At 48.0% G+C, this 26,611-nt stretch overlaps 2 protein-coding genes across 7 annotated transcripts in view; one reads left to right on the forward strand and one right to left on the reverse strand.

Moving 5' to 3' along the window:
• The window catches only part of SRPX2 (sushi repeat containing protein X-linked 2), a 37,347-nt gene extending 28,595 nt beyond the window's left edge, over nucleotides 1-8,752 (forward strand). Inside the window, exons 5-11 of the mRNA XM_084813275.1 lie at nucleotides 1,596-1,772; nucleotides 3,485-3,614; nucleotides 3,791-3,912; nucleotides 5,587-5,766; nucleotides 6,719-6,852; nucleotides 6,942-7,063; nucleotides 8,572-8,752. Coding sequence (XP_084669401.1) covers nucleotides 1,596-1,772; nucleotides 3,485-3,614; nucleotides 3,791-3,912; nucleotides 5,587-5,766; nucleotides 6,719-6,852; nucleotides 6,942-7,063; nucleotides 8,572-8,752 — 1,046 coding nt within the window. The remainder of the gene's footprint in view (nucleotides 1-1,595; nucleotides 1,773-3,484; nucleotides 3,615-3,790; nucleotides 3,913-5,586; nucleotides 5,767-6,718; nucleotides 6,853-6,941; nucleotides 7,064-8,571) is intronic.
• A 2,893-nt stretch (nucleotides 8,753-11,645) lies between these two features.
• SYTL4 (synaptotagmin like 4) overlaps nucleotides 11,646-26,611 on the reverse strand; it is a 46,830-nt gene continuing 31,864 nt past the window's right edge. For 3 of the 6 annotated variants that reach the window (XM_084813869.1, XM_084813868.1, XM_084813867.1), the window contains 11 exons: nucleotides 26,347-26,452; nucleotides 25,792-25,882; nucleotides 24,749-24,852; nucleotides 23,787-23,876; nucleotides 22,672-22,850; nucleotides 19,901-20,003; nucleotides 19,030-19,191; nucleotides 16,375-16,480; nucleotides 16,040-16,139; nucleotides 15,284-15,492; nucleotides 11,647-13,574 (listed from right to left, as the gene is read on the reverse strand). In XM_084813869.1, coding sequence (XP_084669995.1) covers nucleotides 13,432-13,574; nucleotides 15,284-15,492; nucleotides 16,040-16,139; nucleotides 16,375-16,480; nucleotides 19,030-19,191; nucleotides 19,901-20,003; nucleotides 22,672-22,850; nucleotides 23,787-23,876; nucleotides 24,749-24,852; nucleotides 25,792-25,882; nucleotides 26,347-26,452 — 1,393 coding nt within the window. In that variant the 3' untranslated portion in view covers nucleotides 11,647-13,431. Of the gene's footprint in view, nucleotides 13,575-15,283; nucleotides 15,493-16,039; nucleotides 16,140-16,374; nucleotides 16,481-19,029; nucleotides 19,192-19,900; nucleotides 20,004-22,671; nucleotides 22,851-23,786; nucleotides 23,877-24,748; nucleotides 24,853-25,791; nucleotides 25,883-26,346; nucleotides 26,453-26,611 lie in introns of all 6 variants that reach the window. The other 3 variants (XM_084813872.1, XM_084813873.1, XM_084813874.1) reach the window with 2 other exon arrangements.

Genomic DNA, 26,611 nt, shown 5'->3' on the forward strand with positions numbered 1-26,611 from the left:
ACCCCCAGAGTAAACAGCCTGGAGATGCATCCAAAGTCAGAGTGTATCACTGGTGGGGAATAGATATGGACAATTTATGTTCAATGCAAAAGGGATTCATAAGGGGATGGTAAGTAAGGAAGGTGGGCACCAGGGTCTTACTCCCTGCACCACCTGGGCAACTCTTAAGTAGAAGGAGCGTCCAGGCTGCTCTCTGCTGCACGGCAGCGCTGCCCCTATAATGGCCAGAGCCGGCACTACGGCTTTGTCTGATCAGGTGACCTAAGGATCCAGTAGGGGCCTGGCTGGCCCTATATAGGTGTTGGCCTGGGCTTCCTTCCTCAGTCTGAGCAGCTTGGCTATCTGAGGAAGTCCTAAACAGACGCTGGCCCTTTGAAACATATCAGACACAGCCAGAGTGGAGTGGAGTGTTGAATTTACCAGGAGTAGGATTCAAATCCCCCCTCAATGAGCCATTCTGGACATGTCACTTTCTCAGACTTTAACCTGCCCCACAGAGTTGTGAGGATGAAACGCGGTAATGCCATATGTGCTGGGGAGGCAGGGTCATAAATGTGTTAATCTGCTCAAGAACTCTAGAAAATAACTTTTTTGAAATATGCCTTTCTGTACAATTTCCATTTTCACATTTAGATCTCATAGACTGGTGTGTTGTTTATCACACCGCTAAGTTGTCCACCTTTTTTCTGGCAGAGCTTCTATGCCTTTAACAGCTGAATGATAGAAATTCAACACAGGCAGAAATTCAACAGATGCAGTGAAGGGGAAAGCTTCACTGTGTGCTATTAAGGGCAGGGGAGCACCCTGTCAGAAAAAGAGGTTGCCATCACACACACACATTCACACACACACACACACACATACACACACAAGCTCACATGCAATATCTCTCTTCCCAAACACCAAATTATTCAGGATTTGAGTTCATCCAGTAAACCAATAACAAAATGTTGAGATTCACTGTCCAGGATGCCAACCAGGAAGGTGAGGGGTCTGGAAACTAAGTCCGAAACTTAAGAACAGTTAAAGGAACTGAGTATGTTTAGCCTGGAAAAGAGAAGATTAAGGGGAGCATTATAGCTGACATCATATATCTGAAAGGCTCTCATAACACAAGATGGAGCAGACTTATCCTCTGCTACTCCAGAGGGCTGAGACTAGAATGAATCCTTGGAAATTTGAAGGAAGCAAATTTCAGCTAAATATTAGGAGAAACTTCCTAACAGTAGGAACTAATCAACAGTGGATCAGTCTGCCTCAGGAGGTGGTGGGCTGTCCTTTGCTGGGGGTGCTTAAGCAGAGGTTGGACGGCCATGTGTCAGGGATGCTGTGGCTTCAAGATTCCTGTACTGAGCAACGGGCTGGATGAAATGACCTCTACGGCCCCTTCCAACTCTAAAATTCTATGATTCATGTAAAACAGCCTGTACTTTTCAAACAGAATGGCAAGTAGGCTTGAGGTTGAAACTACCTCTTCACCACACAGCTTGGATCTGTTTGAAGCTGGTTTAAGCATAAAGGCTTCTTCCCTCCAAGGCTTCCTGGAGACTGCAGTTCCACAGAGCGGCTAAAGAACTAACTCTTTGTGCCTGCAGAGATTCGGTGCCATACGTTGCCAGCAGTTCACCATGGTTCGTACCAGTGTTCGGATGGACTGAAGGTCGACTCGCACTGTGACTACACCTGCCGGCCTGGGTACTACCTCGAGGGTGATCGCAGCCGCGTGTGCATGGAAGACGGACACTGGAGTGGTGGCGAGCCAATTTGTGTAGGTAAATTCTCACCCTTCCCGGGGCCAGCCGCAGTCTTTTCACCACCTGAGTTCAAAAACAGATGTCACCACTTCCCCACACACACACTCTGCTACCCCCCTTCCTCTGACCAACTTCCTCTTCTTGTAGGCCTGACAAAGAAGCACTCCAAAAATGATGTGGGAAAATGTGCTGCTCCAAAGCTTCCTAATAAATAGTAGATTTGAGACCTGCAACAAAATGTTGCAGTGTGAAGTGCTCCTGTTCAGGCTGCTAGCCAGTCAGCCACGCCCTTTGCTCAGAATTTCATTTCCATTTCATTCTCCCTCCCCTGGCCCACCCCAGTCCCTGTTTTTCTGTTTTCGACCCCCCCCCCCAATCTAACCATCAGTAAGCATTCTGTGACTACTACTCATTGAGCTGTTTGCCCCCCCCCCCATTGTATTTCTGCAAACCTTGGAGTTCCCCCAAGCCTGCTGATACCTCCCTCTTGTGCTTGGGCACTGCTGCTTTGTCTTCATGAGGACCCACACTCAGAGAATAAATTTTCCATTAGTATATAATGTTCGAATATAGCTATATGGCTGCTATGTACTAACAGAAGGCTGGTCTAGAGGATTATATGCAGTGGGGGTAGAAATACCTGATACATTTACATTGGTTTTGTACCAGTTGAATTTTTATACTCTCCCCGCCCCAGCACTCTGGGATTTATAGTTTTGGGAAGGCACTAAGAATTTTCTGTAAGAAAATATGTATCTCTCTCTCCCCTGCCACAACCATGACACTACAGGGAATGACTGTTAAACCTGTTAGGATATGTCTCTTGATAGCTACTCCTCCACAGTAGCCTAAACCGGAAGGTAAGTTGAAAAATGTAATGGCAAGAAGATCAGCTAGCCCTCTGAATGCTCATTAGCATGAATTTGCATTAACCAATGCACATTTGCATAAATGTGCATTACTGCTAGTGTGCAGTTGTGCAAGTGGGCATTAGCGCTAATGTGCATCTGTGCTAATGCACATCAGTTAATGCACATTAGCACTAATCTCCCCCTCCCCCAGAAAAACTAGTCCACATGACTCAGAAAAAGCCATTCCATTGTGGGATCCACAGATCGGATTTATAGAAATCTGAACTCGTTTGAATCCATTGTGGATTTCTCCAACATCCCTATCTACAACCATAAGCCAGAGGAAGAGCATCTGGGGGAAACTTTCCTCCCTTCTCCCTGACAGAAAGGGAAAAGTGTAACTTCTCAAGCTGGAGGAGTTAACCCCTTTGCTGTTGATTCCACTCATCCATTGACCAAGAAGACACTGGTCCAATTCCCAGTTGCCGTATGGGGCTGCACAGGATCTGCTATCAGCCAGCTAGAGGACCAAGGGTTCCTGGGCATTGTATTGTCACATGCTTTCACTTTATGCTGACCCCCCTGCTTTTAATAACATGTTGCCTGATGAAAAGATCTGGAGATCTCAAAAGCTTGCACATTTTTTGTGATCTTTTGGTTGGCCTGTTTTGTGATCTTTGGTTGGTATAATAAAGGTATTACACTAACATGGATTTTGATAGAGTATACGTTGCTCAAGCCAGTGACTAGAGCTGCATAGTGCAGGAGAAAGTGGGAGCTGAAGCAGGAGAAATAGGCGCTTGCCAATCTGGCCTGAGATGGAAATTCTTTCCCTCTTAATGCTTATTTCCATGGAGTTCCTTTCCAATTCTACCCAAGCAGACATAGAGCCTCCCAAAATCCGATGTCCCGACTCTCGAGAGCGAATAGCAGAGCCTGGCAAGCTGACAGCCACCGTGTATTGGGATCCACCACGGGCAAAGGACTCCGCCGACGGCGTCATCAAACAGTGAGCTTCGGGAAATGGCTCCCAGAACCTCTACAACAGTGTTGAGACCCAAATAGCTCCATTTGGGTCTCAACACAAACTTTAAGATGTTTTGGAGCAGGCAGAGGGGAGTTTGAGGCTCACACCCTCCCCTTGGGCATCCCATCCTGAGACAGCTCTCTGTCTTTTGAGTCCAGAATTACGCTCCGGGGCCCAGAACCAGGATCTGAGTTTTCCGAAGGGGAACACATTATTCGCTATACCGTCTATGACCAGGCATACAATCGAGCCAGCTGCAGGTTTTCTGTGAGGGTCCAAGGTAAGGTACAAGACACCAGCTTCTGCCCATATCTCAGGGCCAAATAGCACATTACCTTAAATCAGGGGTGCAGAACCTCAGGCTGAGGGGCAATTCCCCAGATGGCCACACCCCCATCTCCCGATTCCCCCAGATGCCACGCCCCCATCCCCCAATCCCCCAGATGGCCACGCCCCCATCTTCCGATTCCCACCCACTGACAGCTACTTATTTCCCTGCATCTGTGAAGTTTTTCTTCCTCTTTCATTTTATTATTTTTAGTTCTTTAAAACATACATACATGAATTTGTATACATCCATAGCAATGAATACATATGAAATGCATATATATCTAAATATAACTTTCTAGCAAGTATACATAGGCTTTGACAAAAGCGGACCAGATATCCAAATAAGTATCCATTTGAAGGTGGTGTCTATATGTCTCCTGATCAAATGTTGAAAGCGTTGTAAGGTCCTCCGTCCATTGCATTATAGGAGGTGAGTGTTTATTCTTCCAGTGTTGTAATATCAGTGTTTTTGCTGTCAAATGGGTGCAGAGAATCAATTTACGCTGCCCATTCATTAATTTCCATGAAGCAGTTAAATAATTTACAAGAGCATGCACATCAGCAAATATTAAAGGCTGTTCCGGTACAAACTTTATCCATATCATAACCTCCTCCCAAAAAGAAACAACTACTGGACATTGACAAAACTTATGTTTAAAAGAAGCATTAGCCGCATTGCACCGCTAGCAATTAGCCAAATTAGACAATCCCTTATTAAAGAGAAGGTGTGATGTCCAACAGACATGAAACAAATTTTTTTTGCTGAATAAGACACAGCCTAAGATCAAGAGACACAACAAGTATAGATGCCAAAGCAGCAAACCACTGATTAGGCAGAATGGGACAATCCGATTCCCTATTCCGTTCATGCTCAAAACCCTGTATATCATATCTCCTGTGGTTTAGTTACTGGCAGTAAGAACTTCAAGCTCAAATAGGCTTCTATTTGTTATTTTTGCCCCCACCTGTGACTAGAATGGAATTGCACTGGTTACCAGTTGTTTTCCGGGCCAAATTCAAGGTGTTGGTTTTGACCTTTAAAACCCTATATGGTTCCGGCCCAGCCTATCCTAAGGAGGACCTCCTGCAACACCAGACAGGCCGCTCAACAAGATCAGCCTCGGATGGCCTTCTCTCTGTCCCATCAGCCAGGACAGCTAGACTGGTGAGGACGAGGGAGAGGGCCTTCTCTGTGGTGGCCCCCACTCTGTGGAACCCCCTCCCTAGGGAACTCCACCATGCCCCCTCTTTAATGAGCTTCTGCCACACATTAAAAACACAGTTGTTCAGGTAGGCATTTGGGGTGGGTTAGGGTATTTTTAGAAATGTGATGTTTCAATGTAGAATTTTATTGTTTTAAACTGTTTCTATTATTGTGCATCGCCCAGAGTGGCTGGGTGACCAGCCAGATGGACGATTAATAAATAAATAAGATAGACAGAGGCCCATGAGAGCTTCTCTAAAATGGAATTCAGCCCTCCGCCTGACAGAAGTTCTGCACCCCTGTCCTTAAAGCATCAGCACAGGGCCTTCTCGCAGGCCTAGCCCACCCTCAGTTCTTCCCTGTTCTGTTACAGTGAGGAGGCCTTTTCTCCTTATTCTTGACTAACTTTACCTCCTGCAGTGAGCCGCTGTCCCGTTCTGAAGGCGCCGGAGCACGGTTACCTCAGCTGTACCTCGGAGGGCAACAACTACGGCGCCACCTGCGAATACCACTGCGACGGAGGCTACGAACGGCAGGGCGCCCCCTTGCGGGTCTGCCAGTCCAGCCGCCAGTGGTCAGGCTCTCAGCCCACGTGCATGCGTGAGTGTGTTCTGGGAGGGAGAGTAGGACAGTCATCTCAATAGCACCATATAGGGCAGCCCTCCTCCAGATGCGTTGGACTGCACCTCCCATGATTCCTAGCCAACACCGGCCATGTACAAAGCATGTCATAAAGACATAAGGCCTATCTAGACCAGCGTTCTGTTCCCACAGTGGTCAACCAGATGCCTCTGGGAAGCCCACAAGCAGGACGTGAGTGCAACACCACCCTCCCACCCATGTTCCCCAGCAACTGGTATACAAAGGCGTAGGGATGTACGAATCCCTTACCTTGCCTTCCGCTGGGGGTCTGCCAGGGGGGGAGGCGATCTGTTCCTCCCCACCGGAATCCTTGCTGGCCAGCTCCACTCTGCGGCGATTCTGCGGAGCTGCCGGCCGGCTCCGAAGCGCCAGCGATACGGCCACCATGCTGTATCGCTGGCTGAAGGGGATGTGACATATACAGCTGCAAATGGCATCCGGGATGCCATTTGCGGCCGTAAAGGCTTTAGCTTAAGGTAGATAAACTAAGGCTGTCGGAAACACTAGGGGGAACAGTGATGTATAAAGTCTTCTCCCAAGTCCTCCTGAGGGTGTTGCCTTCCTCACCAGGTCTGCAGCAGTAACCACAGGGAAGTAGCCTCTTCATCTTCTCCCCACAGGTGGGGCTTACATGAGGCTTATGTTTATCACCCAGATGTCTTCAGCCTCTGCAGGGGCAAGCTTCTTCACCAGCCTGTCGCAGCTCCTGGCTCTGCTCAGCCTTGAAAGAAAGGTGGCGGTGAAGGCAAACAGGAGTAACTGGAGGACAGGTGTTTTTCAGCATCCACTCCTCCGGTCCACCAGGTGTCCCTGCTACCGCTACTGCTGCTCTCTGTTCTTCACTATTGCTGCCTACCCAGCATTCAGTAGCAGTCATAATATCTTCTGTATTCTCGTCCCCTTCCTTCAGCCATGCAGATAAACGTGGACGTAAACTCTGCCGGCAGCCTCTTGGACCAGTTCTACGAAAAGCGCCGGCTGTTTATTGTCTCCGCTCCCGATCCCTCCGACCGCTACTACAAGATGCAGAATGCCATGCTGCAGGTGAGCTCCTCCTAAATGTCCATCTTCCAACCTCCCCTCCACCTCCCCAGGCACCGGGCACTGACGAGGTGCGTTTCTCTCCATTGCAGCAAGCCACCTGCGGGCTGGACTTACGTCACATCACTGTGATTGAGCTGGTGGGACTGCCACCCCATGAGGTGGGGCGGATCCGTGAGCACCGGCTTTCAGACAGCATCATTGAACAGCTCAGGTGAGTGGCAGCAGGATGGGATGGGTGTCTCTCTCAAAGAGACATTGGGAGAGTTTGCACATCCTGCGAATAAACCACCATTGGTGGTTGTTCACTTGCTAACCCAACAGACTATCGGGCTTGCCGTGGCTTGCTTCACCCCACTAGCTCTGGCATGTATCACAAGTATCTTCATGGCAGAACTCCATGTTTCCTCAGTCCCTGCCTCTTTTTTTTTGTCACTCTGGCCAGCTGGCTCTGTAGCTGTTCTCAACAACCCACCATGAAGTCGCCCTGCTGGGTTCATACAAAAGAACAAGCCACCATGGGTATCAACAACCCTAAAACAAGCCATGGGTTCTCAGGGTGGCTTGTTCGTGAAAAATAAGCCACCCGGCAGAAACTGTGCCAGGTTCACACAGCATGACAATGCCCCATGGGTTGTCATGTTATGCAAACCAGGTCAATGTGATGTAGCAGAAGCTCAGGTGTTGTAGTATGTTTTATTATCTTGTATTTTATGGTTTGTAATGTTTGTGAACTGCCCAGAGAGGTTAAGCGATTCAGCAGTATAGGGATGAAATAATAAATAATAAAATAAAAAGATTATACTGTGGGAAATGGGAGTGCTTGACTAGATGAGCCAACTCATTCAACCAGCTCAGGTGTGCAACTTGAAATATGCAGTTTGGAGTCTCTTGTGAGAATGCCGCGATGCACCTCTTGAGTTGACTTCTACAGCAAGCATGTTGATAGGCACAACTCAGCATCCTCTGAAAACATTACAGGTCACAGTGGGGAAAGATCTTAGAACAGCCTTCCACAGCCTGGTACCATCTTGGTGTGTTGGACTGCAGCTCCCATGATAGCAGCTGTAGTCAAACACATCTAGAGCTCACCAGGTTGGGCAAGACTGCCTTAGAAGATCAACATATTGAAAAACTTTGAATCAAAGACTCCTCCTCTTGGATCATTGCTCTTTCTCTATACCAAGAGTGGGGAACAGGTAGCCCTCCAGATGTTAGCGGACTGCAACTCTCATCTGCCCCAGCCAGCTTAGCCAATGGTGAGGGATGATGGGAACTGCAGTCCAACAACATCTGGAGGACCACCCATTCCCCATCCCTTCTCTATACCACTCCATGAAAAAAAGCAACATAATTTTGGAGAGCTGCCCCCAAATAAAGTGAGGTGGGTGGCTACTAAGCAGAGGGCCTTTTCTGTGTGGCGCCCCAGAGAGGTTCATCTGGCACCTATGCTGTGGTCTTTTCAGCTTGAGGTGAAGACCTTATTTTCCCAGGCATTTTACTCATTCAGTTTCTGTTGTTTTAGATCTGTTACTGTATTTTAAATCTTTGCACTCTTCGGTTTTAACTTTTCATTTTGGTTTCAAACTGTATTTTTAAACTTTTAGATTATGTTTATCATGTTGTATTGTATGGTTTTAATTGTTTTGAACTGCCCAGACAGCTTCAGCTATTAGGCGATATAGAAATGTAATAAATAAGAATAATTTTCTGTTTCTGCAGGCAGTTCCTGCACATCACTCGGTCCCGCTTCAATATAGTGTTTGTTGACAAAAACGGCATGGACCGCGAGCGCTACATCCAGCCTGTGACACCAGACGAGCTCTTTTCCTTTGTCGATACCTACCTGCTTAGCAGCCATGAAGAGCTCCAGAGGGAACAGAACAGGGATGTGTGTGAGTGACAACAGACTGCTCCATCCCTAGGAGTAACAGTGGACACCTTTTGGCCTCTAAATCCCCCGCCTACTACGAGACAGCCAGAGTTTCCCCTTTCAGCGTTGTCCACTGCTAGAGCATGAAACAGAAGAGGAATTGCTGGAAATGAACCTTCAGGGACAGTATATGCTGCCATCTCTAAGAGGGACAGCTGTAGAAGTACAGATGCCTTCGCGTGAACAAAGGCAAAACAATATTCAGTGTTCCTGTAGGAATTCTTCAGGACAGTGTGCCTTACTTATGTACCTACACTTTTCTATACAGGGAGTACATTCTGTATGAACAAGATCACATGGGGAGAAAAGTCAAATCTCTATTTTCAAGATGGCAAGCTATCCGCATCCTGCAGAGGAGAGATACAGTCAGGGCCAGAAATATTGGAACAAGGATAACTGTTTTGGCATTTGGCCTCTGTACACCACCACATTGAAGTTGAAAGGAAACACACCCAGATGGGAGCGAAGTCAGGACTTCCAGCTGTAATTCAAGGGGTTTGACAAAAGTGGGGCACTAACCATTCAGGAAGTGCAGCCAGTGGCATACACACACACCCATCGTTGGTGGCTCAGAAGTAATGGAACAAATGGCTGACAAGCAGCTGCATGGCCAGGTGCGGCCTGTTTCCTGGGTACCCCATGACCAAGCAAGCAGAGAAAAGGCCTGGAGGTGGTTCTGAGTGTTACATTTGCATTTGGTAGCTGTTCACTGGAACTCCCAACATGAGGTCCAAAGAGGTGTCCATGTGAGTGAAGGAGGCCATCATTAGGCTGAGGAAACAAACCCATCAGAGAAATAGCAAAAACATTGGGAGTGGCCAACACAACAGTTTGGAATATCCTGAAAAAGAAGGAATTAACTGGCAAGCTCAGCAACAGCAAAAGGCCTGGAAAACCACAGAAGACAACTAAAGTGGATGACCACAGAATTCTGCTCAGGGTGAAGAGGAACCCTTTCACAACACCTAGCCAGGTCAAGAACGCTCTTGCGGAGGTAGGCATGCCCTTGTCAACATCTACAGTCAAGGGACGGCTTTATGAATGTAAATACAGAGGCTTCACAACAAGGTGCAAACCACTGGTAATGCTCAAGAACAGACAGGCCAGATTAGCCTTTGCCAGCAAACACCTAAAAAAGCCTGCCCAGTTCTGGAATAAGATTCTTTGGACTGATGAAACCAAGATTAACTTGTACCAGAATGATGGGAAGAGAAAAGTATGGAGAAGGAAAGGAACAGCTCATGATCCAAAGCATACCACATCATCTGTCAAACATGGTGGAGGCAGTGTTATGGCATGGGCATGTATGGCTGCCAATGGAACCGGGTCACTGGTGTTTATTGATGACCTGACTGCTGATAAAAGCAGCAGGATGAATTCTGAAGTGTATAGGGCTATACTTTCTGCTCAGATTCAGCCGAATGCTGCCAAACTGATAGGACACTGCTTCATATTGCAGATGGATAATGACCCAAAACATACAGCAAAAGCTACCCAAGAGTTTCTCAAGCCAAAGAAGTGGGATGTTCTTCACTGGCCAAGTCAGTCACCTGATCTCAACCCAATAGAGCATGCTTTTCACTTACTGAAGACAAGCCTGAAGGCAGAAAGACCCACAAACAAGCAGCAGCTGAAGGCAGCTGCAGTAAAGGCCTGGCAAAACATATCGAGGGGGGAAACTCAGCATTTGGTCATGTCCATGGGTTCCAGACTTCAGGCAGTCATTGACTGCAAAGGATTTTCATCCAGGTATTAAAGGCGATCCTTAAGTCTGAAATGATGGTTTGTTTCATTACTTATAAGCCACCAACGATGGGGTGTGTGTATGGCTTCCTGAATGGTTAGTGCCCCACTTTTGTCAAACCCCTTGAGTTACAGCTGGAAGTCCTGACTTCGCTCCCATCTGGATGTGTTTCCTTTCAACTTCAATGTGGTGGTGTGCAGAGGCCAACTGCCAAAACAGTTATCCTTGTTCCAGTATTTCTGGCCCTGACTGTAGGAGACCTAAGGCCCTCCGGATGCAGTTGGATTCAAATTTCCATCAGCCCCAGCCAGCATGGCTAGGGATGATCGGAGTTGTAGTCCAACGATATCTGCAGGGACACCGGTTCCCCACCATAACTGTAGAGGAAGCCTGCTCTGTTCATGTTCACATTAATTTAACAGTTCTGAAGTAAGAGCAACCCCTCCTCTCTAAAGATGAATACATGTTTCTGCTCACTCCTCAGTGTGTCTCTTTTCACGTACCAAGAATAAAACTTACCTGCGTGTGACAACGTGGCCTAGAAGTCTCTCCATCAGATAGAACTGCATGCATACCTTAAGAACCCCTGGGCTGTACTGTCAAGTAATGGTAAATGAACCAAAACCTTCATATTGAGGGGCTTCCAAATTCCCAAAATGAAGAAGTAAAGCAGTACTTTCTTAAAAGGTGCTTTGCAACATGAGTTGGGGAGTCCATTAGGAGTACTCCCCTACATTAAAATTCCTGCAAAAAGAAAGCTAGCACATCAGGATGAAGTTCTAGCCCTGCTGAGCTAGTTTTCCACTTAGGGGAGATTATTATATGGTAAGAAAAAGCATTCAAAAATCTGATTTCTGCCTACCATCTATTAATAGAATCATAGGGTTGGAAGGGGCCTACAAGGCCATTGAGTCCAACCCCCTGCTCATTGCAGGAAGCCTGATGCCCAGGCATTCTCCCATCCAAGTCCTAACCAGGGCTGACCCTACTTAGCTTCCGAGATCAGATGCATCCAGCCCTTTGCTCTCCACCACCTGACAACTTCACAGGAAGCAGTATAGATTTTAGCCTTGCTTCTAGTCCTAATTCCCACTGAGGTGGCAGTTCTAGGTCTGGCTGTACCACTTCAGTTGAGGGCTCACATGATAATGTTCTTACATAAGAAGCAAAAAAATACCCCCAAACAAAAAAGCACATACATATTGTATGAAAAACAGCATTACTCCTGTGAGCCCCCACCGGCAGTTGGAAGTACGTCAGCCCAGATGCAGACTGATGACCTCTGTGAGCATTCAGTTCTAGTGACACATTACACTCTGCATTTCATCAAGCTGCCACCACCAGCCTGATGTGAGAGAAAAGGCCAGTCACACAGATAAATGGGAGTAGAGATTAGCCACTAATTGGACTGCATCTTCTGCTCATTTTGCTCCATGCAATTAACACCATGTCTTCATCACTTGCTAATAGAGCAATGAAACTGCTCAGTGGTGGATGGAGGGCACAGGAAGAGCCCTGCTGTGTGAGACGAAAGGTTTATCTAGTCTGGCATCCTGTTTCCCACAGTGACCAATCAGATGCCTCTGGGAAGCCCACAAGCACAACAGCAGCCTCCCGCTCATGTTCCTCAGCAACCAGAACTGAGAAGTATACTGCCTCCGATGATGGAGATAATATATAGCCACCACGACCAGTAGCCATCGAGAGCCTCATCCTCCATGAATTTCTCTAATCCTCTTTTAAAGCCATCTAAGTTGGTGGCCACTGCTACAGCTTGTGGTAGTGAATTCCACAGTTTAACTCTGTGCTGTGTCAGGGCCAGCATCGCCGCTAGGCAGGATCAGGCACCTGTCAAGGGTCCACACTCTAGCAGGGGCCCACGGACAAGAGCCCCCTGGACTTGCTCCTCCTCTTCACCATGGCAACCCGCTTGTTCATCTGGCTCTTGTTGTCTAGCCCAGACAACAATGGTGGTGAGAAAGAGCAGCAGCAGATGCCACTGCCTACTCGCTCCCTGGCTCTCTGCCTGCCTAGCAAGCAAATGGTAGCAATTATGAGAAAGAGGATAAGGGGCAATATCAGCTGGTGGCAGTGGCAGTGAGAACGTAGACTCACTGAGGGTCTCTTGCCCAAGGGCCCTCCAAAATCTGGAGCTATCATAGTGTTTTGTGAAGTACTTCCTTTTGTTGATCCTAAATCTCTCACCATGAAGCTTCATTGGATAGCCTGATGTTCTAGCATTACGCCCATGCATTGTTTTATATACACTCTTATCATGTCCCCCCCTTACTCACCTTTCTTTTTGTAAACTAAAGAACTCCAAACAGTGTAACCTTACCTGATAGGGGGGTTGCTCCAACCCCCTGACCATTTTGGTTGCTGTTTCTTTGTCCAGCTCTACAACGCCCCTTTTGAGAGAGATGGCCAGACAGAGCCTTACACAGTAGTGCAAGGATAATTTAATTCTTGCAGCCTCCAGCTCATACATCTGAACTTTATTTCAATGACCTTTTCCCACACACACAGAACAGAAGGCAATGCCATTTAAAACAGGGACAGGATGCAGAAATGCGGTCTGCTGAAGGCTTTTAAAAACAACAACAAAGACATAAGAATGGGAGTGGCAGGAGAAAAGAGAATACAGAAAACAGTTTTTTAAAGGCACTTTGGGACACCCCCCATGAAAACTGTCTACAATTCCAATGAAGTTACAAAACCAAGATGCTTTAAATAAAACCGGCTGCCAAGAACACTGCATCCGGACGGGCCAACTTCAACGGCCATTGCAAAGTTAGCTGTGGGCCTACATGCCTGGATATCTTGCTCTCGCTTAAGCTCTCCAGGGCATTAGCCCTAGCCTTCCTCGGCCTCCTGGGCTCAGTCTCAAAAACAGGCTGGAGCAAAGTTACGGCTTTGGCCTGGCCATGGTGGCGCGGAGGGGGAGGGTCCCCTCTGCCCAGGATCCTGGGTACTTGCGCATCTTCTGCCACAGATTTATCTCCTCACCTGTCGAATCCATCCAGTCCACCACCTGGCCATTACTCATTCCTGAAGGGGGAGAGAGTGGGGGGCAGGAGGTAAGAAACAGCCTCCAATTGCACGTGCACGATCAAGCTGGGTGCAGAGAGCGCAAGGTAGCAGAGATCCATGCAGGGCCAGCGCCAAGGGTCGGTGTGGTTGGGCACCTGCCAAGGTCTCACACCGCGGTAGGGGCCCACTGACAAGAGCCTCCTGGAATTGCTCCTCACCATGGCAACCTGCTTGCTCACCCGCCTCTCGCTCAGGCCCAGACAACCAAGGTGGTGAGAAGGAGGAGCAGCAGATGCCTCTGCCGACTTGCTCCCGAGCTCTCTGCCTGCCAAGCAAGCTGGTGGCAGCAATGATGAGAAAGAGGGGGAGGGCAGGAGCAGCTGCAGCCAGCACTGGATCTGTGCAACAGTATTGCACTGTTGTGTGCCGTCTTTCCTTCTTATTGCCTCTATTTGCAACTGTGTTTAAAAGTAAAATCTCACATTACCAAAGAGAGGAGGAGGGAGCAGTTACAGTGGGTGCCCCCAGGTAAGGGGGCCATAGATCAGGGGTAGACTTGTAAAAAAAAACCTTTAAAAATCAAGTAGATCCCACTATAATCCAGAGGTCCACCATCCACAGCCAGGTGAAAAGCTCTGGCTCAGGAGGGTGGACATACACTACAAACTGAAGACACGGTCCCTCCAGGCATGCGCTCAGCCCAGGACAAACAATTCACTGCCGGTTTCCTCCCCAAGTTTTCTTTGTTTCAGCAGCCTAATTTAGGGGAGCCTTTGGGTGTTGCTACTGTTAGTCAACCAAGAGTCAAAAAGCCTTTGAGATCAATCAGTAGATCAGCTTTCCCCAAGCTAGTGCCCTCCAGATGTTTTGGACCACAACACGCAGGATTCCTTGTCACTGGGCGGGCTGGCTGAGGCTGATGGGAGTTGATGTCCAAAACATCTGGAGAGCACCAGGTTGGGGGAGGCTTCAGCGGACCCTAACCTACCTTCTGCCTGCCCCTGCCATAGCTCAATGGTGAAGCATGTATACTAGGAGTGTCAGAGAAATCCATCTGGGGGCTGGAGTTCGACAGGTTTTCCTAGGTTTGGCCCCCACATTTTGTTTCCGTTCCCACTGTGGCACCCGACTCAATCTGCAGTGAGTTGGGCCAGTCTGAGGATTTTCTGGGCATTTTGCACTTTTTTTCTGCAGGTTCTGCAATTCACATACATTTCTGAGCAATCTGTGCAAATTCAGCTGTAATATGTGTGGTTTCAGCCATAATGTGTGCAAATTGCTCAGTAATTTGCACAAATTGTGGAACCTGCAGGGGGAAAATGCACAAAAATGTTCCCAGGGCTAGGAGAAAAGCCTGTAGCTCAGCTCAGAAACACAAATCGAGACATGTATGCTGTGGAACTCCGTCGAGTCAAAAAAAGAATGGATTTCCCAGCAAAGGACATCCCTAATATATATGTATCAAAAGGTGCCAGGTTCAATGCCCCACCCCAAACCATCTAATCCAGAGAAGGGAGGGCAGAAAAATTCTGTCCAGGAGCTCCAGAAGAACCCTGTTGCTGTGGGCTGGACTAGACTGGACCCAGATGGGGTCTTCTCCAACAGAAGCTTGATAGCCTGCACTGATTGCCATGGCTGCACTTGTGGAGCAAGTGGGAGGAACCTGTCTATAGGTAACCACTGAGATAGATAGGCATCCCCTGCCCCCCATTAAGCCGCTTCCTCACCATTCCCAACTCCAAGCCGGACTCCACCCAAGAAGTCATTGCTGGAAAGGGGCTCCCGGTCCCACACAGTGAGCTCCAGGCAGATGTGGGGCAGCTCCTCCAAGCTGATGTTGTTGTAGACCAAGGTGTGGTTGTAGTGGGGGTTCAGACTCTTCTTCACGACTGGTGTCTTCCTTTTCGTGGCCTTGTTCCTCAAAGGGAGCAAATATCTGTAGGCAAGGAAGGGTGGGCTCTCTTTGACTAAAAGGGCTCCTCAGATCAGGACTTGCAGAAATTGCTACATGGGGAAGGGCTGTGTGTACTAGAATTCAGCATCATGAGAATCCCTTCTTCCAGTAAAACAAGTTTCTAGCCCTTAAGAAGCCACAAAGAGGATTCTCAGTGAAAAGAGGACAGTCTTCCCCCCTGTGACTAGCAAAAGCAGAATAAAAATCATGCAAAATCTGCAGAATTCATACACAGTCAGGGTGCTCAGCTTTTCATGTACAGCAGCTGGATATTTTGGCTTCAAATACACAAGTGTTTAACACAGCTCTATACATGGTTGCTTCCCAGAGCTGAACACACTCGTCTAATATTTGAGCGTGCACGACGCCAAGTGAAATACAAGAGGATCGTTATGATCCGAGACACACACACACACACACACACACACACCCCTATATCCCTACAGGGCAATGTTGGCTGTGATCCCTCAAATCTCTAATTTCCTTTCCACCAATCACCCAGTTTTTAAAAAGGCTCTGGTCTGCTCACCCCTTGACAAAGCTGTCAGAAGTCCCTCCGGATTTGGCTGCTGTCAAGTTTTTGGCCTCTTTGATCCAGACCTGAAGTTCACCTCCTTCTTCCCTTTTGCCTAACAAGAGACTCTTGTGATGAGGGTGAATAGCAGAAAGCCCACCACCCCCTCACAAAATTAATTACAGAATCTGTGCTTTGTTCACAAAATAGAAGCCACATTCCTAGACCTCATGGAGGAGGAAGTTTTGTATAAAAACAGACAAGACCAAATGAGAAAATGAAAGAACTGCCACATATATGACTTGTGTTGCACTTAGAGAAAAGCCACTTATTGGAGTTGGAATCCTCACCCTTTTTTCCATTTCCAGCACTGGGGTGCTTGACGGGGGGAACAAACTTCAAGGAAACCACCAACTCGCCTTTATATTGAGGAGAGGCAGCTGAGTCTGTGACGTTCTAGAACAGAAATGGGCAGGGACAGACATCAGGACAAGCATGGCATTTTGTGAATGGGAGGGAACTGCAGCTGACCTGGTTCCTGCAGGATTTACTGATGGGCAGGGGTGTAGTGGAGTCAGGGCTTTTTTATTAGGCCCCGGGACTTTTTTTATTAAGTGGGACACTGACATCAACTGCTACCTCCCCAGAATTCCCTTTTCCCTCTGAGCTTTGCTGCAATCCTCACAGTAGCTGGGGGGAATGAATTTTCCCTGCAACAATATATTGTTCTCTGTTGTAATGAAAAGTATTTTGGGGTGGCTTGGTCCTGAATGGGTAATTAAGACCCACTGGCGTTACAGAAGAGCTGTTCTTGGTGGAGATGAAAACTGCTAGAACTAATTTGGTGACACAGATCAATTCAGCTGCCTGTATTTTTGGATTCACCACCTTGGGGGGGTGCCTATGGGGACTGTCTGAATGAGCATCTGCTGTTCTAAGGCAGGTTCAAAGGGGTTAGGAACACAGAAACACAAAAGTCAGACCCTTGGTCCATCTAGCCCAGTATTGTCAACACTGACTGGCAGCAATGTTCTCCAGGGTTTCAGGCAGGAGTTTTTCCAGCCCTACCTGGAGATGCCAGGAATCGAACCTGGACCCTTCTGCAAGCAATGCAGGTGCTCTATCACTGAGCTACGACCTATCTGAAAAGTTGCGAAGGAGTATAAATAGAGGTATACCCCCCCCAAATGGTAGATGTAGGGGAGGAGTGGTTCAGAATGTATGTATATTCCCCCCCCCTTAAAATGTATGCTCTGCTATTCAGTGCCAAAAATCGACATTCCCAAAGTGGCTTACACAAATAACAATGCAGTGATCACAAAACATCTAAAAAGAGCAATAAGACACAACAAAATGCAGTCAGAAAAAAAATGCAGTACAAAGAACAGGAAGGTTCTTTGTACGGTGCCGAAATGATCGCAAAAAAAGCACCAAGCAAGCTGCTACATGGTTGAGTTGGGTCAACATGTAGAGGTGCTGATGTCCTGGCTGGGGTGGGCAGTTGCCCACAAAAATAAGTAAGGAAAAAGAGATTTTCCAACTGAAGGGTTTTGGTTTGACAAAACTGGTGCAATGCCATTTTCTGTGGCAATAACAATAGTTAAGACTTGCTGGAACTACATATGGTGAATTCTGCAGTTTCACATTCCTAACATTATTTGCTGCCTTTCAGATATACATTATTGGCTTTCATGTATTAACACTGCATCACTGCTCATATTATAGATCCCAGTATGCTTCTTTTTTTCTTTTCTTTTTTTACAGACCCAAAAACAAAACTGGGGTGTTGATAAAAACAAAAAACAATGGAGCAATAAAATTACGAATGACAGTCGAAAACAACTAAGAATCTTGTGGGACCTTAAAACTAACAAATTTATTGTGGCATAGTAAGCTCATTCCAGAATAAATGTGTTAGTTTTTAAGATGCCACAGACTCCTTGTTTTTTTTGCTGCAACAGCTTAACACGGCTACCCCTCCGGAAGTAATCACAACCAAACTGTCAGAGTACAATAAATGAATCTCAAGGTTTTTCAAACTGAGCTCTCCCATGCACTGTCTCTTTTGATCAGCTACAGAAAAATGGTCACCTCTGGATAGATTATCCCTCGCACGAAAGGAGCTTGTTCATCTAACCAACTCTACCGTGCCTTACTGAGCCATTCAGGTATCAAGGGGACACTGACCCACTTCCATTCAAAAGCTACTGGGATTTTTGTTGTGAACATTATTTTGTAATAATTAACATTTGTGTTAGGTTGAACCAAATCTGCAGCCTAATACAGAGGTGATTACAGAGAACTAGAAACTTGAAAGTGAATTTAATTAAAATGTCTATACCACTCATTCCATAAGAAATACTCAAGACTTCCCCAAAGCAACATCCAGCACCCCCTTTTAAGCTGACGTTGCACTACAGACAAATCAGAGAACTGAGCTTATGACCTGGACCCCAGGAGTAACTCCTTAAGGATCTCTTGCCTCCTTAAGAGTCCCACCTTCCTCCTTTTAAACTTCCCCCTCCCAATAGCATGGGGTTTAGGCCATAGACATGGGGTGACTGACACACGGCAACTTGGAGTTTAACTGCAACAGGTACTGGTAAATTTAAAGCAAGCAAATCACAGCTAAGGGTATTTACACAATAGAGCTGAGTGATACAAAGGCCTTAAAAGAAAATTAAAGTTGCAAAACACAAGTTCCTTTACTCTAGCTGTACTTAGACTCCTACAGGCTGCTCCTTCCTACTCCCTCTTCAGGCTCTGGTCTCCTGACTCTGCTTTTACTGCTCCAGTCTTTCTGACTCTCTCTTTTTATACCAGCCTCCCCTCAAACCGAAAGTACTGTTTCAAACTTGAAGAAATGAAACTTAACGGGGGAAATGTAACTATTCCTCTCAGAGATACCCCTCCCAACAAAAAACTCCAGGCCTCTAAGCCTGACCTTTTCCCCCTATGCCTCTGTGGGCCTCAAACCTTCACACAAGCACTGGCACAGCACAGACCTTGCCATGCAGGGGGAGACAATCTTCAAACTGGCTCTCGAAGTTCCAGGAGTCCATTGGAATCTCCACCTCTCCTAAGAATGTATTCCGGCCAAAGCGATCATGATGCCAGACAGAGAACTGCAAGGTCCTGGTCGGAACGAGGGCCTGGTTGATCTCATACTGTGAAGATGATAAGAGAGGAAGAGCTCTTAACCAGATGGCTCCCAAGGTACAAGCACTGAAAGGTACCAACAGAGGAAGCTGCCTTATACTGAGTCAGACCACGCACCCATCTAGCCCGGTACTGTCGACACTGACGGGCAGCAGTGGCTCTCCAGGGTTTCAAGCAAGAGATGCTGGCGATTGAGCTTGGGACCTTCTGTGTGCAAAGTGGGTGCTCTACCATGGAGCCACGGCCCCTCCTTTCAACAGCTCTTCTCCAGCATCTGGTATTCAAAGGTAGACAGGGACTGGCTAATAGTAAAGATGCCAACCCATCCTGTTATTTGTGGAGTGTTCTGCCCCCTGGCATTGACACAGTCCAGTTTGGTGCCATCAGCAAATTACTGCACACAAACACAAATACACACACACTCACACAAAACCCTCCAAATGTTACACAAGCCCTGCAACCGATGGAACATGACAGCATGATCCATCAGGTGTCACCACCAACTCCCATTTATCCTTACTTTACTTTATTTCACTTCACAAGCACCAGAGGCAGAAATGGGAAATTTTTTAAAAAGAAGTACAAAAGTATTCTCAGAAGACCGAACTTTGTGCTGGAGCGGCATCTATGAACTTCTGCCGTGCTTCTGCAGAGGGGCATGACAACACGTGGGCCTAGCAATTCCCTGCCCGCAACAGATAGACACACACCACCTACCTTGAGCACCTCGTTGTACAGGGGGTTGATGGTGTTCCGCTTGAAGGTGGTTTTGCGCTTCCCTTGGCGGGATTTGTCCGGGAGAAGGTACGTCTTCACATACCTGCAGGAGACAAAAAGAGGAGGTTCACACTTTGCCTGGTATCTCCCTGCCCTTCTGCAGCCATGCACAAGAACCCACACTGTTTGGACAAACCCTTTTTATACGGCGATGAGACCGGGCACATCAGGCAGCCCAGCCAAGGATGAAGCGGCCATGCAGTTGCATCAACACTGTTATCCTTTCAGGGCCAGGTCAAGACTTCGTGTTTCCCAGGCATTTGGCAGCATGTGATGAGTTTTAATTTATCCTGGATCTGTCTTATGGTTCGGCTGATTGCTCCAAGTTGTTTTTAGATATATGTTGTCTCTGTGTATACTGTCTGTGGGCTTACGTTTTTAAATTTTGCATATTCTATTTTTAATGTTTTTACCTTTGAAAACCACCCAGAGAACTTTGGTTAGGGGGTGGAATAGAAATATAGAGGAGGAGGAGAAGTCGTCGTCGCTGGGGGGAATGGACGTCTCCACGCACTGTGCCCCACCATCCCAAACTATTTTGAGATGGTTCACATTGGTGTGCAAGATGGTGCTTCAGCAAGTGGCCAGGTTTTATTTATTTATTTATTACATTTATATCCCACCATTCTTCCATCATGGAACTCAAGGTGGCTACGTGTGGTTCCCAGGTGGTCTCCCCTCCACGCACTGATCAGACCCAAACCTGCTTAGCTTCAGCAAGATGGATACCTCATGTGCCTTCAGACTATGCCCTGGGTTGAAGCCCTCTGCACATTTATACCTGTCTGGTGTGGCACACTAGGAGTGGAAAAATTAGTTTGAATCCTTTCTCAGCCAAGAAGCTAGCCAGGCAACCTTGTGCTGGTCACCATCTCTCAGCCTAATCTACTTCACAAGCTTGTTGCGAAATGGGGGCACAAGGAAGTCCATGCATTTATTCCATTATAAAAAAACAACAAAAAACTAGACTGCTACTGCAACTGCAACTTGTTTAAAAAGATCAAAGGACTTAGAACTCCTCCACTCAGGGCTTCTCCACCTTAATGGAAAATCCTGCTGCCTTACTGCAGCTTTCTGCTCCTGGATTCTTTGTGGGATTACAATTGGCTCCATTATACAGGCGGACATGGGTGACCACATGGTTTGAATTGAAACCTTCCATTTCGGTACTTCTCCTATGTTTTCCTTTAGACCGCACCATCTAGTGGCTGAAATATAATACTAGAGTTGCATTACACACTACCGCTTCTGTGCATTTTTTTTTTTAAAGACCTGATTTAGTCCAGTGTTTTTACAGCTGGAAAAACCTGAAAAAGTGCAGGAGGGGACCTGGATGTCGACAACACTGTGTAACGGACCCACAAACTTCCATGAGTGGCCAATCATGAGCAGGCAATAAATTCCTGGTGTAGAGATAGCCTTGATGTGTGACTATTTGGTTTTGGAAGCAGGGCACTACAGCAGCCTTCCCCAATCTGGTGCCCTCCATATGTGTTGGACTGCTGGCTGTGAACGACAAGAGTGCTCGTCCCACATCTGAAAGACGCCGAGCCACACTACAGTTTCATCCAGCTCAGCCCCAGACATATATTTAACCAACCTCCATTTCACCGTGCTAATGGTGTTATTGGAAACAGCCATACACCCCCTGCCCTTTCACAGCCACACACATGCACACACACTGGCTCAATTCTGACACTGCATGAAAGTCATGGTTTGCATTGACCTGTCAGGAATGAATCTGAGCATGTAGAGATGTCTGGCAGCTCAGAATCAGAATATGAACAGCAAGAACAGAGGGAGGCACCCTCCCTAGTGAGCGCAAATACAGCAAGACTTTCTTCCCAAGACCTTGGCACACGGATGGCCCAGGCTGAACTGCTCCCCCATTCCTCCACCATGAGAACTCAAGTTTCAGAGGAGGAGGAGGAAGAGGGCGAGGGGTGTGACAGAAGCGATGCTAGGGTCCATCACAGAGTGAAACAGGAACAGTTAGGGGCAGGGCTCAGATGCTCTCTCAGGTTGGCCACTCATGGAAGCCAACATAGGATGGAGCCACCCTAAGGGAGGGGCATCCCCGCGAAGCAACTCTGGCCATGACGTTCATGTCTAGACTGCTGGCAACTTCTCTAACTTCCACTTTGTCTCCTCTATTGATATTTGTAGATGTGTGGATTAGCTGGTTCTATGCAGTCTGAGAGTTTCCTAGAATTGCATTCGTAAAGAAACTAGTTCTTAACTAATGAAGTAGTGTTAGCCTGAGGCCTTATTTCCTGGAGTGTGTTGATTGTGAAGGGAGAGGACTTAGGAACATGACATGACCATCATTTTGGAACTCAACCCATGGTTTGGGCTTCCAAACAAAGATCAGAAGAACCCGGTGACTTACAGCAGCTTGTCTGCTTTCATCCTCTGTCTCGCTCAGCCCTCCTGCCTCTAGCTGCAGTGGCTTCTGGAGGCAGAGAGAGAGGGCGAGATGGCAAGCACATGTGTGAAGGAAAGAGAATCAACAGAAGAGAGATCAACTGAAGAATGAGGGAGGGAGGGAGGGAGGGAGGGAGGGAGAAGGATTTTCCCTGCCCTCTCCTTGCCTTGGTCCTAGTCCACCACCACATGGCCCCATCAACACTTTCCCACGTGGGAAAGCATCCCTCCACCCCGAAAAACTTGCCCACCCCTACATTAGGACACTCGGCCCAAGGGGCACTCACGGGTTGGAGCGCTTCTTGGCCTCGTCGGCATACGCCAAGTGGCGGCATTCCTTCACATGGATGAACAGGGTCTGCGTCTTCTGCTCATAGCTCAAGGAGAAGGCGATTTCCCCTGTTACGCAGACGTTGCCAAAATCACCTGCTTCACTGTAAATACTAACCATGCTCCCCAAAGTGCTCTGGGGGAGAGAAAGGGGGGGAGAGAAAGGGGGGAGAGAAAGGAGGGAGAGAAAGGAGGGAGAGAAAGGAAGAATGCATCAATCACCAATGGTCGGAAATGCTGGGAATTGAAGTCCAAAACATCTGGAGATCTATTGGGAACAGGCAGGGCTTTCACCTTCCAGGCCAAATTTCCACCCATGTCATCATGTGATTCTGCTATATGTGCTGATCAGCAGTTACACTCAGGAAGGTTTTTACCAAGATGTTCAACTTCCATTTCTGTCAATTAAATCCCCCACTTATCGTTCCACCCACCATGGATAGCAAGAACAGTTGCTGTTTCAGACAGCAGCAGAGCTAAAAGCAGCCCCTGACACCCACCAAAATCAGGTCCTGGTAGATCTCTGGGAGAGTTTTGGACTCCCAATTATCTAACAGTAGCAACTAGTAAAAAGCATTCCATGTCCCCACAACACACACCAAAAAAATTAGGCTGCTGAAAAAGAACACTTGGAGGGAAACCAGAAACAGATTTTTGTGTCAAAGGACCTGTGAGCTCCTTTCTGGTACCGGTCATAAATCCCTGGGCTGAGCATGTACTCAGAGGCACCCTGTTCCTTAGCCTTAAGTTCACCTGGCTGAGCCGCTATTTTGCACCCAGCTCCAGTTGGTGGACCTCAAGGTTCTAGTAAAAAAAAAAATCAAAGTACACCCCACAAGTCTGAAGTCTGCCCAGCTGTGCCCTAGACCTGGGGTGGGCACATAGATCTCCAGGTGTTTGGGACTTCAACTCCCAGAAGCCCCTGCCAGCATGGCCGATGGTTAGAAGTGCTGGGAGTTGTCCAAACATCTGGAGATAAACTTTCTGCCCATCCCTGCCCTAGATCACCTAACCTGTGCTCCACCCACTGAACTCTATGTCCAGGCCAACAAACATCAGTAGTAGGACCCACCGAGGACGTGCCGCTGCGCATGCTGCCTCTGGCCGCCCTTCTCCGGTGAATCTCTACCAGGTTGTCTATGTCCTCCTCTTCCTCCTCCTCCTAGGGGGAAAGCACACATACATACATACATACACACACACACACACACACACACACAGACCTCTATAATGTCCTAAATGGCTCCAGCCCAACTTGCCCTAGGCAACTTAAAATCTGACCATCTCACCACCGCCGCCTCTTGCGTCTTATTGTGTCCTGAGCTGGCCAAACTTCCATTTTTATTTTTTAGCCCACCGACAGGTTCCCTGGAATGCAAGGGAGCCTAACCCAGCCAATGGGCTGCTGCGCTGCCTCTCTGCCCCTCCTCTAGAAGCACAGACAGGGGCTCCTTCACCAAGGTACTGACAGAGCCGAGGCAGGTGCCCCTGGAATGTTGACATGCCTCTCGGGTTGGGCTGACCTTGCTTAAGGAACCGCTTCCGCTCTCTTCCATCAGGAGTGTCGAACCCCTTTCAGCCCAAGGGCCGAATTCAATGTCAGAGAAGCTCTCGGGGGCCGTGTCCCAGTGGGGGGCAGGGCTGAAGGCAAAAGGGGCGGGGCCAAAAATGCCAGCATGTCTTAACTTAAAGCCCTTGCTGCCCATAAGTCATCCTTAGGAGAGGCGTTTCAGCCTTTTAGAATGGGGGGGAAACTGTGCAAAAGCTGGGAACCTACCAAATCATTGGTGGTTGGGGAAAAGGGGGTGGGAGCAGGAGATGGGGAACCTGGCCATCTGGGGAACCCTAGCGAGCCAGACTGGGAACCCAAGTGGGCTGGATATGGCCCACGGGCCTAAGGTGCCACACCCTGACGGACTTCATGACCTTCCTTAATGTCCTCTGCACACCAGGTTAGAATATCCCAGTATGTAGAGAGCAGTTCTCAGTATTTGCTCAACGACTCTGGAACTGCCTTCTCCCTTGGAGGCTCACCATTTCGACATTCAGGCCTGGAACTGACTTGCTTCTGTCTCCCAGAGGCCCGCTTCCGCTGACAGGCTCCTCTGGTCGCAGGTCAATCACCGATTTGGTGTACTCTGTGACAGACAGGATAGGGGATTCATCAGAGCCACTCATTTAGGCATCACAGAACTGGGAGGGAACCAGACCACCATTCACATCCAGCCCTTTCTCCTATAACAGGATTATCCCGTACCTCAATGGTATCCTGTTCCCCAGAGGCATCCCAAACAGGTGCTTGTCTGCACTTCCTTTCGAGAAGACATCCAAGAAAGGAAGGCCCAGCCCAATCCCTGCCAGGATCTTTCCATACTGAACTGCACATGTAATCAGGTTAAATGTTCACTAGCACTTCGTGGCTCTTCTATCTTTTATTCAATGAAAGTAGGGATGGGCAACACACAGCCCTGGCTGCCCCCCAAATTTAAAAAAAACTGGGTTTTTAAGGGGGGAAAATGGTGCCCGGTGCAGCAATGGAATGCCAAAAAGGCCAAATTTAGTTTGTTGGCAAATTAGCAATTTTTTGTTTTTTCTTACTTGGGGGGGGGCATCCTGTGGACTGTGCAGCACCTCATGGAGTCCAGCCTGTGGGGATGGATGGGGGGGGGGCAAAAATTGCCCCTGGATCTCACGCAGTTGCCCATCCTTGACTTAAAGGTTCTTATGCTAGTCGGGCTGGGAAAAAGACCTTAAAAGAGCTGTTGCTAATCAGGGGGCGGAAAAACACACGGAATCGTAAGCCAATTCAACATATGTATTTTTATGGCACCTTTCCCCCAAAGAGCCCACAGTGGCTTAAACAGTCCCACCCACCGCCCACTTTATCCTTACAACAGCCCTGTGAGATAGGAGACGGCGAGAGGGAGTGACTGGCCCAAGACCACCAACTTAAGATTCAGAGCTGAGTCAGGATTTGAACTCAGATCTCTCCAGACTACAACACACCGCTGTAACCACCACACCACACCAGCCATCATAGTATATATAGCAGCATGTTATATGTTAAGGTCTTTTACCTGAAGGCCTCTGAATTCTCCTGGGATTCTTCTTGAATAAGGTTTCGTTCTCATCAGCTGAAGCTACACCACGGCTCCCGAAACGAGCATCCTAGGAGAGAATGAGCCAACTTCATAGAACAGGGGCAGAAAAAGAAACCACTCCGTGCCTTCCCGCACACCAGACTGTGGGCTGAAATAGTAAGTGAACCAAATTCCTAGAGTTGCATGCAGCCAGTTCCACACTGAGGAAGTGCCGAGTGCCATTTGGGTATGCTGAAGCCTGGCAGGTTCACAAGTGCAGGAAGGTAGATGCTCTCACTTATATTATACGTTGCCAATCACTACAGCCAACAGAAGCTGTGCACACCCGTGTTGAGAGTTATGGTGCCCTGGGAGAAGAGGTTCCTGCCTTTCCCAGGTCACCCATGCTGAGAGTTGGGGTGTCCTGGGGGGGGGGGGAATCCTGCCTTTCCCAGGGCATCCGCACACTTTCAGAGGAGCACCACAGCGCCCAAGCAAATGCACAGGGATCTGCTGTTTGGGTAACCCGCAAGAGAAGAAGTGCAAACCTACAGTGTCTGAATAAGAGTGGGGAGTCTCTCTGAAGCGGACTGGGAGGGTCAGGCTGGATGCATTGGACCCCGGAGGGTCAAGAGCTTTCCTCCTCTCTTGGCGAGGGCTGCAACAAAAAGAAAATGAGACTGTAAGAAGAGCCCTGCAGGAGGAGACTAAAAGGTCCATCTTGTTCAGCATCCTGTCTCCCAGAGAGACCAGAGGTTTCCAGAAAGCCCACAAGCAGAGCATGAGATCAAACAGCACTGTAGTGCGCCCACTAATA

The sequence above is a fragment of the Heloderma suspectum genome, chromosome 9 (genome assembly GCF_057233095.1).
Source record: "Heloderma suspectum isolate Gila_16-S chromosome 9, 16-S_ref, whole genome shotgun sequence".
Classification (NCBI taxonomy): Eukaryota; Metazoa; Chordata; class Lepidosauria; order Squamata; family Helodermatidae; genus Heloderma; species Heloderma suspectum.